The sequence below is a fragment of the Cololabis saira genome, chromosome 18 (assembly GCF_033807715.1).
Source record: "Cololabis saira isolate AMF1-May2022 chromosome 18, fColSai1.1, whole genome shotgun sequence".
Lineage (NCBI taxonomy): Eukaryota > Metazoa > Chordata > Actinopteri > Beloniformes > Belonidae > Cololabis > Cololabis saira.
Window position 1 is genome coordinate 36,037,289 of NC_084604.1, and position 13,393 is coordinate 36,050,681.

The 13,393-nt window shown below is 41.3% G+C and overlaps 1 protein-coding gene across 1 annotated transcript; it reads left to right on the top strand.

Annotated features, from left to right (window-relative positions):
* Window positions 1-2,018: 2,018 nt before the first annotated feature.
* On the top strand, window positions 2,019-12,170 carry pex3 (peroxisomal biogenesis factor 3). The gene is made up of 12 exons (XM_061746539.1): window positions 2,019-2,236; window positions 5,577-5,708; window positions 5,796-5,877; window positions 5,980-6,023; window positions 6,106-6,227; window positions 6,448-6,514; window positions 7,931-7,985; window positions 8,057-8,195; window positions 8,753-8,823; window positions 9,671-9,793; window positions 9,947-10,043; window positions 11,579-12,170. Exons 1-12 carry the CDS (start codon window positions 2,164-2,166, stop codon window positions 11,660-11,662), a joined length of 1,089 nt encoding a protein of 362 aa, XP_061602523.1. The 5' UTR covers window positions 2,019-2,163; the 3' UTR covers window positions 11,663-12,170.
* The last annotated feature ends 1,223 nt before the right edge of the window (window positions 12,171-13,393 follow it).

A 13,393-nucleotide genomic window follows, 5' to 3' on the forward strand; every position in this document is an offset into this window, starting at 1 on the left:
CTGGTTTAATGTTTTGGTGCATCTGCATGTGTCTGTATTTAATTACAGTTTTGTTTATAACGGCCTTGTTTGAATAAATATATGAATAATATTTGCATATCGTTGTGATTGATTAAGCATCAGGTTCATTTCAGTGATGCTGATATACGGCGTAATCTGATTACTAATAATGCTAATAATAGTAAATAATGTAATTTCAATCTTCAATATTTAAAATTCAGGTTTCATCTCCAAATTCAGTCCAATTTAAATCAGTAACATTTCCTATTCAGTACTTTTCTGAGGGGGAGGGGGGTGTTGGAGCTGGTTATTCTGCTAGATACTTTGGGACTAGTTAGTAGTCGTGTCAATCCTTAAAAGCACTGGAGTCAATCCTCCAATAGTGTAGAAATAGCGGTAGTGCAGTCGCCACACATATCTGATCTCAGCTGATGGATGGAAACATTTATAGTGAGTTCAACATCATCATCCACTTCTCTGTGTTATTGAGCTGCAGTTGAAAACAAGCTCATATGGAAACTAGAACCAGGATGATGGAATACAATCACGCAGGATCAGGACATTACTAGGTTTGTTTTGGTCTCGGTCTTGAGATGAACTAGTCCTGGGGCCTAATTTATAAAAGAGTGCGTAGGATTCATACTAAAAGTGCACGTGCGCCCAAAAGCCGAAAATGGCGGGCGCAAAAAGAAATCCGGATTTATAAAACCGTGTGCACGCACACTTGGACGCAATGTTTTTCATTTCATTTCATTTCATTTCATTTATTCCATTCATGGTATATATTCTCAATAATGTTGTACAAAATTCCAAGAAGTACACATTATCACCATGAAAGAAAAGGAGCAGGAAGAAGAAAACTTATGATACCTGCCCCTCTCCGTTAATACAGTTACGTTGACTTACTGAACACAAATCTATCTATCACATATTTACAACATGAAAACAAACAAAAAATACCACTCTATCTATTCTTTTTCTCTTTCCCCTTCTTCTTTTTTGTAAGCACTTATCTTCTCTTTTTTAAACATTTTCTTAAGTTGATACAAACTTGTGCAACCTCTCAGTTCCTTGCTTTGGACTTTTGGACATGTATATGTTTGCTTTATACATCACATTTCAGCTGGAAGGTTGCGCAGGTGAATTCGCCTTATATCCCGCCCTCTACACGCCCACTTTTTACCATGAATGGTCAATGCAAAGCACCTGGCGACTGTATTTGCATATAAATGAACCTGCTGATCAATGGTGTTTTACATTCAAAAATCATGGCAGGGAAGACCAGAAAGCGAAATTTCGCGGAGACTGAGATTGAGATGTTATGGATGACGTGGAGGCCAGGAAAACCACATTATTTGGTGGTCACAGTAATGGCATCACTAACAAAAATAAAGCGAGTGAGTTGCCTGCCAGAATCTGCTTTCTGGCCGCGGGAGCGCGCACAGCAGCCCGTTGAGCGATAGCACTGAAACGTCAGATTTTCAGATTATGAAGCTCGAGAATGAGATCAAATCATATTTAGGTAGAAACAACCTTTTATTAACTGTATTTGGCCTTCAATCAGTTTTTGGCAGGTGAAAAGACCCATTTTCAGGGGAGAAATCAGATTCTGGCAGGCAATCACTTTTTGGCACGACACCGGCACGGCGTGTCCTGCACTGCGGACACGCCGTGCAGGTAGGATGGTTTGACAGATGAAAATACCCCATTAGATCACGCTTCCACATAGACATCAACATTTCTCTATGTGGAAGTGTGATCTGACAGGTTTTTTTCTTCCGCCGAAGCGTCGTGCACATAACTCTATGTGGAAGCACATTCTGACTTGGTCTTGGTCTTGGTCTCAGTTTAGGCGGTCTTGACTACAAGTCTACATTTTACAAATTATTTGGTAATAAATCATTGGAAGCAATAACAAACATCTGAGGAGCCACTTGGGAGCCGAAAAAGCCATCGCTGCCTATTATTTCACCACAATTGTGTTTGAGAAGAGCTTTATTTTGAAATTATAACCGGAAGTCGGTTCACCACCAACCAGCGTGTTAGCAACGAGCTGCTAACTCCCCCAAACTGTCAGGAATATGTCTCTCAAGTCGTGATCACACATTTAAAAGTATTTTTATAAGCCGTGTGTAGTTTAGTGAATCCACCTCTCTTTAAAAGATGTTTTCGTCTATACTGAATTTCATTAAACGTCACAGAAAGAAGTTGATTTTCACTGGAACTGTGATCGGAGGTGAGTTAGCCGCCGTGCTAACAGCTGCACGCCGGACTCCCACAGGAAAACATGGAAAACTTCACGTTTGCTCGAAAAACAATTAAATACGTGGGTTTTAGAAAAGATTTCAAGGCTTTTTCTGAACCATAAGGACCTTAAGTCTAATTCGGCGTACATGATATCTTAATAAAGTTAATTAATAACTTAAATGAACCGTATTGATTATGACATTGTGACTGAAAACGTAAAAGCAGATAAAGTAATTTATTTAAATTAAGTTAATGGTGCAGAGTGTTGTAATGCCAATAAAGATGTGAAAGCATATGTTGTGTCAGGATGTTAAAAGAAAGAAAGGCTTATAGTTTTTACCTGGCGTGAAAGGGGACGCGCATGCGCCGTGAAGGACTCGCAGGTGATTGACACCTGTCAATCACCTGGAGGTTTATGAAATCTGGTCAAAGGAAATGAGTGTGAACCTGTGGTGGCAGTTTCATGATGAGGAGTTGGTCAGGTGACGCTTCAGCAAAAGTAAAAAGAAAATAGAAAAAAAGAAATGGATAAATATTAAATGTTAAATAAATAAATACACATCAAAATATAAGATGTATTAACAACTTTGTTTTGAGGTTTCAAGTACAGGAAATGTGGGTGGAAGACAGAAACGGTGTTAATGATCAGTAGGAATGGGTGATATTTTACCGTTCACGATATACTGTCAAAAAAATTCCCCACGGTAAGAATTTGTATCTCACGGTAAAAAGGATACATTCCCGTTGATGATGTTTTTGTGTTTTATGGTTCTGTGTTAAATCCACGCACAACGTACGGGGAAGGAAGGAAGGAAGGAAGGAAGGAAGGAAGGAAGGAAGGAAGGAAGGAAGGAAGGAAGGAAGGAAGGAAGGAAGGAAATGAGAAAGAAAGAAAGAAAGAAAGAAAGAAAGAAAGAAAGAAAGAAAGAAAGAAAGAAAGAAAGAAAAATTCCCGTTGATACGTGTTTGTGTAACAAACATGGAGGATCTGAGTCATTACAGTTTTCCAGTACAAGTGTAACTCATTTAATGGGTTTTTATTAATTCAATTTAATTGATGTAGTTTAGTAGCATTTAGTATCTTTTAGAGCAGTGTTTTGGCTCCAAAGACTGAATGTGGTGATAGATTTATAGTTACAAAGGTGGAGTTGAATTGGTATTTTTTTTTATCGTCATTTTTATCGTTATCGGGATAAATGTTTTAGTCCATACCACCCATCCCTAATGATCAGAGAACTATCGATTAGGTCCTTCAGATAAACTGATCAGGGATGAGAAGAAGAAAACGGCAAAGATTTACCGATAAAAGTGACTTTTTTCGTAACTTTTAGAAACTTAAAGTAGTTTGCAAAATAATGTATAAATTAATGTGAATGAAGGAGAACTTCTACCTTACAGGACTGTCTCAGAAAATGTGAATATTGTGATTTTCTGTAATGCAATTACAATAACAAAAATGTTGGAAAAAAAATTCTGGATTAATTACAAATCAACTGCCTTTTATTATTTTAATATTGCTGATCATGGCTTACAGCTTAAGAAACTCAAATATCCTATCTCAAAAAATCAGAATATTCTGGGAATCTTAATCTTAAACTGTAAACCATGATCAGCAATATTAAAATAATAAAAGGCTTGCAATATTTCAGTTGATTTGTAATGAATCCAGAATGTATGACATTTTTGTTTTTTTAATTGCATTACAGAAAATAAAGAACTTTATCACAATATTCTAATTTTCTGAGACAGTCCTGTACATTTACAAAACACTTTCAGGCGCGGTCACGTGTGTGTGTGAGATTATCATAATTATAATCAATAGTTTTGGTCTCTGATAAGTTTGGCCGATGATGAAGATGTTTTTGGTTCCAAATTCCTCCCATATTAACAGTGATGGCGACAGAAGTGTGTGTGTGTGTGTGTGTGTGTGTGTGTGTGTGTGTGTGTGTGTGTGTGTGTGTGTGTGTGTGTGTGTGTGTGTGTGTGTGTGTGTGTGTGTGTGTGTGTGTGTGTGTGTGTGTGTGTGTGTGTGTGTGTGTGTGTGTGTGTATGTACATGTATTGTATTGTATGTAAATTGCTTTCTTTTCAAGTAATGGCTCACGTCACTCCACAAGTACAGTTTAAAAGTGCAATAACCTTCTCTCTCTAAATGCATCACTAGTATTTTTGTCTCTTTGCACATGTACTGTATATATTATTCGTTTTTCGGGTTTAGTACTTCTTTTGTACATTGCTTCTTTTATATTGCTCTTTTTAATTACTTAGCTATTTATTGGTTATTTTTTTAGGATATACTTATTTTATACCTTTTCGTACTTTCGTGTATATTTTGTAAAAATTGTGGAGCGTGTGTATGTTTGCTGCTGCACAAGTGAATTTCCCCTCAGGGGGGATCAATAAAGTTTATTCTATTCTATTCTATTATACAAGTAATCTTACTGGATCAAAAATGTTGGTATGTGTTTTTGACCCAATTCAGGTCTGTATCTAGTCATAATTATCTGATATTTTAATATATCCCTGCCAGTGGGGTAAGAAACATGTTTCTTGACTAGAATCCTTATAATTACAACAAGTCCGTCAAATGTTTTTACTTTCCTAGAAGTGATTTTTGCAGTGAACTCGTAGAGTTTCTGAACAAATATATGTTTAACGGCATCAAAGTAAAATTAGGAATTATGCAAAACACAATACATGGAGAGTTGGAGAGTTGTTCTCTCTTACCCCTTTTCCACCAAACCGGTTCGAGGGCTGGTTCTGGTTCACAACTGGTTAAAGGAGACCTATTATGGCATCTAATCCCTATTTTAAACAGGCCTTGAATGTCTTAAAAACAAGCTTTTGATTATTTTTGCTAAATAAATTAGAAATTATGCGGGATTCTGAGTGGGCGGGGCTATGATAATGAGGCTCTGTGCTGATTGGCTGTCTGAATGACGCGATACACCGCTACAAAAAAATGGTGGAAGCTCCGGCCGGCGGAGTTAGTTGTGGGCGTGGTTTCATGCATCGGAGACCAAACAATGTAAATTGCATTTTGGTTACGTAACGACGGGAGCAGAATCTTATTGGCTCGTAGATCCACATCACTGGATGGCTCATCCGGGCGGCTGTACAGATACTGCAGAATTTGGTTGCTTTCCTCCTTCTCTGAGTTGGCAGGCACTTTATATATGTTGAAGCAAGAAAAAAACTGTTTTTCATAATAGGTCCCCTTTAAGTTTAAATTCGGAATGGCCATTTTCATTCGGAATTAGGTGTTTACATGGTAATTTTTACTCATTTCGGATTTGTTGTGAGTGTTTGTTTGCCCCCGTCTCCCCCCAGGAATCTACTTCCTGGGGAAGTTCGCCCAGAGGAAGCTCCAGGAGATCCAGGAGAGGGAGGCGGCCGAGTACATCGCCCAGACCCGGCGGCAGTTCCACTTCGAGAGCAACCAGAGGACCTGCAACATGACCGGTGATCCCCGGAGTTCTGTCCTGTGTTTGGACCCGTCAGGGGGTTAATGACGACGACCTCTGACCTCTGACCTCTGGTGTGTTGCAGTTCTGTCCATGCTGCCGCCGCTCCGAGAGGCAATCCTGGCCCAGCTGAACTCGGAGAGCCTCACGGCGCTGCTGAAGGCCAAGTAAGGAGACGCTAGCGTCAGACTCAGACCTGACCCGCTTGTCCAGAACCGGGCGAGTCCTGTGTTCGGCTGCAGCACTAACGGGTGTTTGTTCTCCCTCAGACCCGCCAACAAGCTGGAGATCTGGGAGGACCTGAAGATCATCAGTAGGTGATCGGACCCGGGAAAACGTGAGGCCCGTCTGTTGCTTTCTGCTGCGGTTCTGACCCGCGGGTGGTTCTCTCCCAGGTTTCACCCGGACCATCGTGGCCGTCTACAGCACCTGCATGCTGGTGGTTCTGCTCCGGGTCCAGCTCAACATCATCGGGGGGTATTTGTACCTGGACAACTCCGTGGGGAAGAGCGTGACGGTGAGGAGCCCACGCCCCTGGTACCACCTCTGGTACCACCACCCTGCCTGAGGATGTAGATGGAAATATTTCAGTGCCCACTAACGTGTGTGTGTGTGTGTGTGTGTGTGTGTGTGTGTGTGTGTGTGTGTGTGTGTGTGTGTGTGTGTGTGTGTGTGTGTGTGTGTGTGTGTGTGTGTGTGTGTGTGTGTGTGTGTGTGTGTGTGTGTGTGTGTTTCAGACGCCACTGGCTCCTCCAGATGTCCAGCAGCAATACCTGTCCAGTATCCAGCACCTGTTGGGAGACGGTAGACACACACACACTAACTACACTTGTAGTCAAGACCACCTAAACCAAGACAAAACCACGACCAAAGACTGTCGAATGAATGAATGAATTGTCTTTATTTCGGTCATTGTACAAGTTATTTTACAAAACAAAATGAAAAAAGTAGAATAAATGTTGCTTTTGCCAAAAAGGTGTAGTTGAAGCCGTAGCTTATAACCTTTTTATCTTGTGATCAGTTTAAATATGAAACATTAGCATTAATCCGTGGAAAAAAACAATGCATAAAGAAGACAAAAAATAAATTAGACAAAATATAAAATTGACGTTTCACATTCTAGAATGTTTTTGATAATATACTTTATTGTTATAGTGTTTTATATTTGTTTACAATTCATGGTTCTGCGTTAAATCGATGCACAACGTACGTGTGAAGGAAGGAAGGAAGGAAGGAAGGAAGGAAGGAAGGAAGGAAGGAAGGAAGGAAGGAAGGAAGGAAGGGAAAAATGAAGGAAGGAAGGAAGGAAGGAAGGAAGGAAGGAAGGAAGGAAGGAAGGAAGGAAGGAAGGAAGGAAGGAAGGAAGGAAGGAAGGAAGGAAGGAAGGAAGGAAGGGAAAAATGAAGGAAGGAAGGAAGGAAGGAAGGGAAAAATGAAGGAAGGAAGGAAGGAAGGAAGGAAGGAAGGAAGGAAGGAAGGAAGGGAAAAATGAAGGAAGGAAGGAAGGAAGGAAGGAAGGAAGGAAGGAAGGAAGGAAGGAAGGAAGGAAGGAAGGAAGGAAGGAAGGAAGGAAGGAAGGAAGGAAGGAAGGAAGGGAAAAATGAAGGAAGGAAGGAAGGAAGGAAGGGAAAAATGAAGGAAGGAAGGGAGGAAGGAAGGAAGGAAGGAAGGAAGGAAGGAAGGGAAAAATGAAGGAAGGAAGGAAGGAAGGAAGGAAGGGAAAAATGAAGGAAGGAAGGAAGGAAGGAAGTGAAAAATGAAGGAAGGAAGGAAGGAAGGAAGGAAGGAAGGGAAAAATGAAGGAAGGAAGGAAGGAAGGAAGGAAGGAAGGGAAAAATGAAGGAAGGAAGGAAGGAAGGAAGGAAGGAAGGGAAAAATGAAGGAAGGAAGGAAGGAAGGAAGGAAGGAAGGAAGGAAGGAAGGAAGGAAGGAAGGAAGGAAGGAAGGAAGGAAGGAAGGAAGGAAGGAAGGAAGGAAGGAAGGAAGGGAAAAATGAAGGAAGGAAGGGAGAAAGAAAGAAAAAAAGAAAAAAAGAAAGAAAGAAAGAAAGAAAGAAAGAACTTTTTCTTTTCTTAAACTTGAAGATAGAACTGCACATTTTTAGGTCGTTGTCACAACTATTCCATATTTCTCTTGCCTTAATTGAGTTCCATCTCTTTTTAATATTAGTTCTTGTTGTCGAGACCAAACACTCACTGACTCTGGCCTCCGTGTCTCCAGGTCTGACGGAGTTGACGTCGCTGGTGAAGAGGGCGGTGCAGAGCGCCCTGGGCAGGTGAGGAAACCCCTGGATTCCCCGGCCGTCACCTGGATCCCCTCCCGCCTCACGGTCTGTTCTCCCCGCAGCTTCTCCCTGAAGCAGAGCTTGTCTCTGCTGGACGTGGAGCAGCAGCTGAGCTGGATCCGGGCCGAGGTGGAGTCGTCCGCCCAGCGCCCGCTGCCCTGGTACATGCTGGCCGCCGACGAGGACGCGCTGGCCGACCAGGTGAGACCGGAGCAGGTGGAGGTTCAGGTTCAGGTTCAGGTGGAGGTTCAGGTGGAGGTTCAGGTGGAGGTTCAGGTTCAGGTTCAGGTTCAGGTTCAGGTGGAGGTTCAGGTTCAGGTTCAGGTTCAGGTGGAGGTTCAGGTTCAGGTGGAGGTTCAGGTTCAGGTTCAGGTTCAGGTTCAGGTGGAGGTTCAGGTTCAGGTGGAGGTTCAGGTTCAGGTGGAGGTTCAGGTGGAGGTTCAGGTTCAGGTGGAGGTTCAGGTGGAGGTTCAGGTGGAGGTTCAGGTTCAGGTGGAGGTTCAGGTTCAGGTGGAGGTTCAGGTGGAGGTTCAGGTGGAGGTTCAGGTTCAGGTGGAGGTTCAGGTTCAGGTGGAGGTTCAGGTGGAGGTTCAGGTTCAGGTTCAGGTTCAGGAGGAGGTTCAGGTGGAGGTTCAGGTTCAGGTGGAGGTGCAGGTTCAGGTGGAGGTTCAGGTGGAGGTTCAGGTTCAGGTGGAGGTTCAGGTGGGCGAGGGGGCGACGCGTCAGAGGAGGTGACGGAGTTTCTCTCTGGTCTGCAGGCGCGGGGACTGACGGAGAACGACCTCATGACCATCAGACTGCTGAACGAGACCAGAGACATGCTGGACAGGTAACGCCACACCTGCTCTCTTCTTGCTCACTTCCTGATGACTTCCTGCTCACTTCCTATTCTTTTTTCATTTTCGCTTCCTGCTCACTACCTGTTCTCTTTGTGCTCGCTTCTTGCTCACTTCCTTGTCATTTCCTGCTGCCTTCCTTATCACTTCCTGTTCTTTTCATTTTAGCTTCCTGATCACTTCCTGCTCTCTTCCTGCTCGCTTGCTGCTCATTTCCTGGTGGCTTCCTGTTCAATTCCTTCTCATTTCTTCCTGGCTTCCTGCTCACTTCCTGCTCACTTTCTGCTCACTTCCTGCTCACTTTCTGCTCACTTTCTGCTCACTTCTTGCTTGCTTCCTGCCCACTTCCTGGTAACTTCCTACTCACTTCCTTCTGGCTTCCTGTCCGCTTCCTGCTCCCTTTTTTCTTTTTTTTTTAATAAACTTTATTTAACATTACAATGTACAAAATTCCTTTGAGGAAACATTTGCTTGCATCTGAAACATTACAAGCTCACAACACACAAGCAAATATGTATACCTATACATTTGTTTTCTAAGATAATCTTCTAAGATAAAATAAAAAATAAAATAATCACAGGGGTTGACATTTCAACAAAAGTGTTTAAGCGTAGCAAGATTGTAACTTAAAGAGCAAGAGACTTTGTCATGGTTTCATATAAATCATGTATAGACTGATTTTCTTTTGATACGCTTCCTGCTCACTTCCTGCTCTCTTCTTGCTTCTTACCTGCTCACTTCCTGTTCTCCTCGCGCTCGCTTCCTGCTCATTCCTGTTCATTTCCTGTTCACTTCCTGCCTCCTCTGGTTCACGCCGGTCTGCTTCCTGTCCGTCTCCAGTCCAGATTTCTCCACCGTCCTCAACGCCTGTCTGAATCGCGGATTCTCCCATCTCCTTGACAACCTGGCCGAGTTCTTCCGCCCGCCTCCCGGAGACTCCGCCCCCAGCTCCGCCCCCGACAGGTGAGCTCGTTACAGGACCTGGTGCTGGAGTCAGGCCTGGTCCGACCGGGACCCGTAACCGGTCTGGTCCAGACGTTTCCCCCGGTAGGGAACGTACCGAGCCAATCACGGCCTGGCAGAGGTCGGTTTTACTGACGCGTGTTTGTGTTCCAGCCTGTCGGCCGTCTCTCTGCCGCTGGCCAAGATCATCCCCATCGTCAACGGACAGATCAACACCATCTGCAGCGAGACGCCCAGCCACTTCGTCCAGGTGAAGTCCCGCTTTTCTGTTTCTGAGTAAAACCATCCGGGAGCCACAGGTTCTTAAAAAGTCTTAAAAATACGGTGGCCGAGACCCGCCATTGCTGAAAATAAAAGTAACGCTGCAAACAGAAACAAACGCCGCTGCAAATTAAAGAAACGCTGAAAATATAAAGAAACCCCGCTGCAAATAAAATAACAAAACGACGCAAATAAAAAAGCCACAACGGAAGTGAATTACCGGGGACTATTTTTGCCGATGCACCGGTGTTTTTATGTGAGAGGAGAAGAACACTAACCTTTTCACTTATTTTCTCGTTCGTTGTTCTTCTTATTCCTCGCTCTTCTTATTTCTTCCTTTTCACTTACGTCGTCTTCGTCGTCTTCTTCTCCTCTCACATAAAAACGCCGGTGCATCTGCAAAAATAGTCCCCGGTAATTCACTTCCGTTGTGGCTTTTTTATTTGCATTATTTTTTTTTTATTAGCTAAGCGTTTCTTTAATTTGCAGCAGCATTTGTTTCTGTTTGCAGCGTTACTTTTATTTTCAGCAATGGTGGGTCTCGGCCACCGTATAAAAAGCTTTAAAAAGCCTTAAAGTCTTAAAAAGTCAATTTTCCTAAAATTAGGCCTTTAAATGTATTAATTTGTCTTAAATCTCCATCCAAGGGTCTTTTTTATCTTAATTTCAGAGGGAATTTCTCCGGTCATCATAAAAAAAAATTCTTATATTTTGGAAAGGAAAAGTTTATTAAATAATTTTGAGGAGAAATAAATTTGTTCACAAGTTGCCTCAGTCAGGGTTGCCAGGTTGTGGATCTGGTTTCTAGGGCTGGGGATCGATTCCAATATCAAGATTTGGTTCGATCCGATTCCGTTATTGATTTGGGTTAGTGTTATTAAAACTGTTTTTTGAGCTGTTGCATGAATTATATGACTGTAGTTATGTAAAATATTACTACTAGTATTATATTGAGATTAAACAGCAAGTATTGCAGCTAATGATGCTGTAAGGACCAATCAGCTCCCAGAATGCTGATAGAACTGAAACAGAAACATCATGTGGGTCAGAATTACCAAACAGATCCAGGGAGGAAACAGAGACGGATGAAATCGCTTTTATTTTTTCCCACATTCCGTTTTTATTTGTTCCATTTTTGGTCTATTTTGGTTTTTAATTTTTGAAAATTTGGTTTTTAGCACTTAATGCAAATGTAACCCCAAAACAGTATATAAAGTAATGAAATATAGACAATTTATGCAATTATAACTGAAAACTTTAATGTTTTCATACCTTTAAACATATTTAAAGGCAAAAACATGGCACCAGTTATTCTCGTGTCCAACAAAACATTCCTTTTTTGGGGATAAACAAAAAAATAACCAAAAGTTGTAATGATGAAAAAAAATCGATCTTTAGACATACAAATCAATTTTTAGGAATTAATATGAGAATCGATTTAGAATCGGAAAATTGATGTTTTTAAACACAGGCCTAGTTGTTTCTGCCCAGTTCTGTGAGTAAACCCGTGTCCCGGTCCTGCAGGACCTGCTGATGAACGACCAGGTGAAGGAGTTTGCCGCCAACGTGTACGAGACGTTCAGCGCGCCGCAGGAGCTGCAGAAATGACGGCGGCGCCGGAGACGCCTGAGAGGAAACGCTGGGACCAAACTGGACGAGTCCTGGACGCCAGTCCCCCCCGTACGGGACTCTGGAGTAAAAACTGGACCTGGACCTGTTTTAATACCAGAAACTGCTGTCAGCCTCAGGACTGTTGCATCATGGGAACCTGAGTTCTGTGCAGAGAAGCTGCTCGGACGCCGTGATGGACGTCGGGGGGGCAGAACCGGATCATGGGGCTGTTATTCCATGAAGAACCTGACGGAGACGTTTAAAACGCTCAAATTCAACCTGTAGTTCCAATAATCAGAGGTTCAAAGCTCCGCTAAAGACTCTTCACACTAATTACACTTTGTTTTGGTTTGTTATTTTTCTGTTTTCTCAAACAACTGCAGAGAAGAACGTCGGTTTTTGTGATGTGTCGCCGAACTTTTAATAAACAGACTCTAAATGTGTTAAAAGTTTAATTTTTTCAGTTAAGTTGGCGCTTGTAGGTAGATTTTAGCCCCTTTTTTGTGAGTGAAACGATTTTTTAACTATTTGACTCGAACCTGAATTGAATTAGATGCGTATTTTTGAATGGAAAACAAATAATTATCCCGCAATTCACTTTAATACAAAAATAACAAAATTAACTGAATGAAATAAGTATCTTTCTTAAACAGAAACCCGTCCTGCTTAACTTAAAATTGTTATAAATTAATATAAAACAAGAGAAAGAAAGCAGAACATCCGTTCTTTAATAGTGCACATTTTAGTGCAATAACAAAAGTGCAAACAGAAAGTCTGTAGAAAACTTGTAAACATATTTGTGCCTCAAAGGCCTTGACTGTAAGCTTACGGAAGAGTATTAGAGCCAGGCAGGAGAAAAAATAAAAAATAATATTTTAGAGGAGGAAGATTTTTCTTTTCAATATGCACTTCGAGAAAAAAGTCGAAAATGTGGAGAAAAAAGTTGAAATGTCAAGAGAGAAGTCGAAATGTCGAGTTTAATGTTGAAATACAATTTCAAGAAAAAAGTTGAAATGTTGAGAAAAAAGTGAAATGTCGAGATTAATGTTGAAATACAATTTCAAGAATAAAGTCGAAATTTCGTGAATAAAGTCGAAATTTCCCAGTTTTTCCTCAACATTTCAACTTTATTCACGAAACTTGACTTTTTGAAAGTGCATAATAAAAAAAAAAATCTTCCCCTCTCAAATATTTTTTCTCCTGCCTGGCCCTAATACTCTTCCGTAGGAGGCTGCAGTTGTAAAACATAAAAAAATAACTTTTTCCACTTTCCATTGGCATTTTATGACTATTGTCTGACTCTCACCATAATACGGGACAAAGTGCGTCCCTTTTCAGCTCAATACGGGACTTTAGTTTACAGGACTGTCTCAGAAAATTTGAATATTGTGATAAAGTTCTTTATTTTCTGTAATGCAATTAAAAAAACTAAAATCTCACACATTCTGGATTCATTACAAATCAACTGAAATATTGCAAGCCTTTTATTATTTTAATATTGTTGATTATGGTTTACAGTTTAAGATTAAGATTCCCAGAATATTCTAATTTTTTGAGATAGGATATTTGAGTTTTCTTAAGCTGTAAGCCATGATCAGCAATATTAAAATAATAAAAGGCTTGCAATATTTCAGTTGATTTGTAATGAATCCAGAATGTATGACTTTTTTGTTTTTGTAATTGCATTACAGAAAATCACAATATTCTAATTTTCTGAGACAGTCCTGT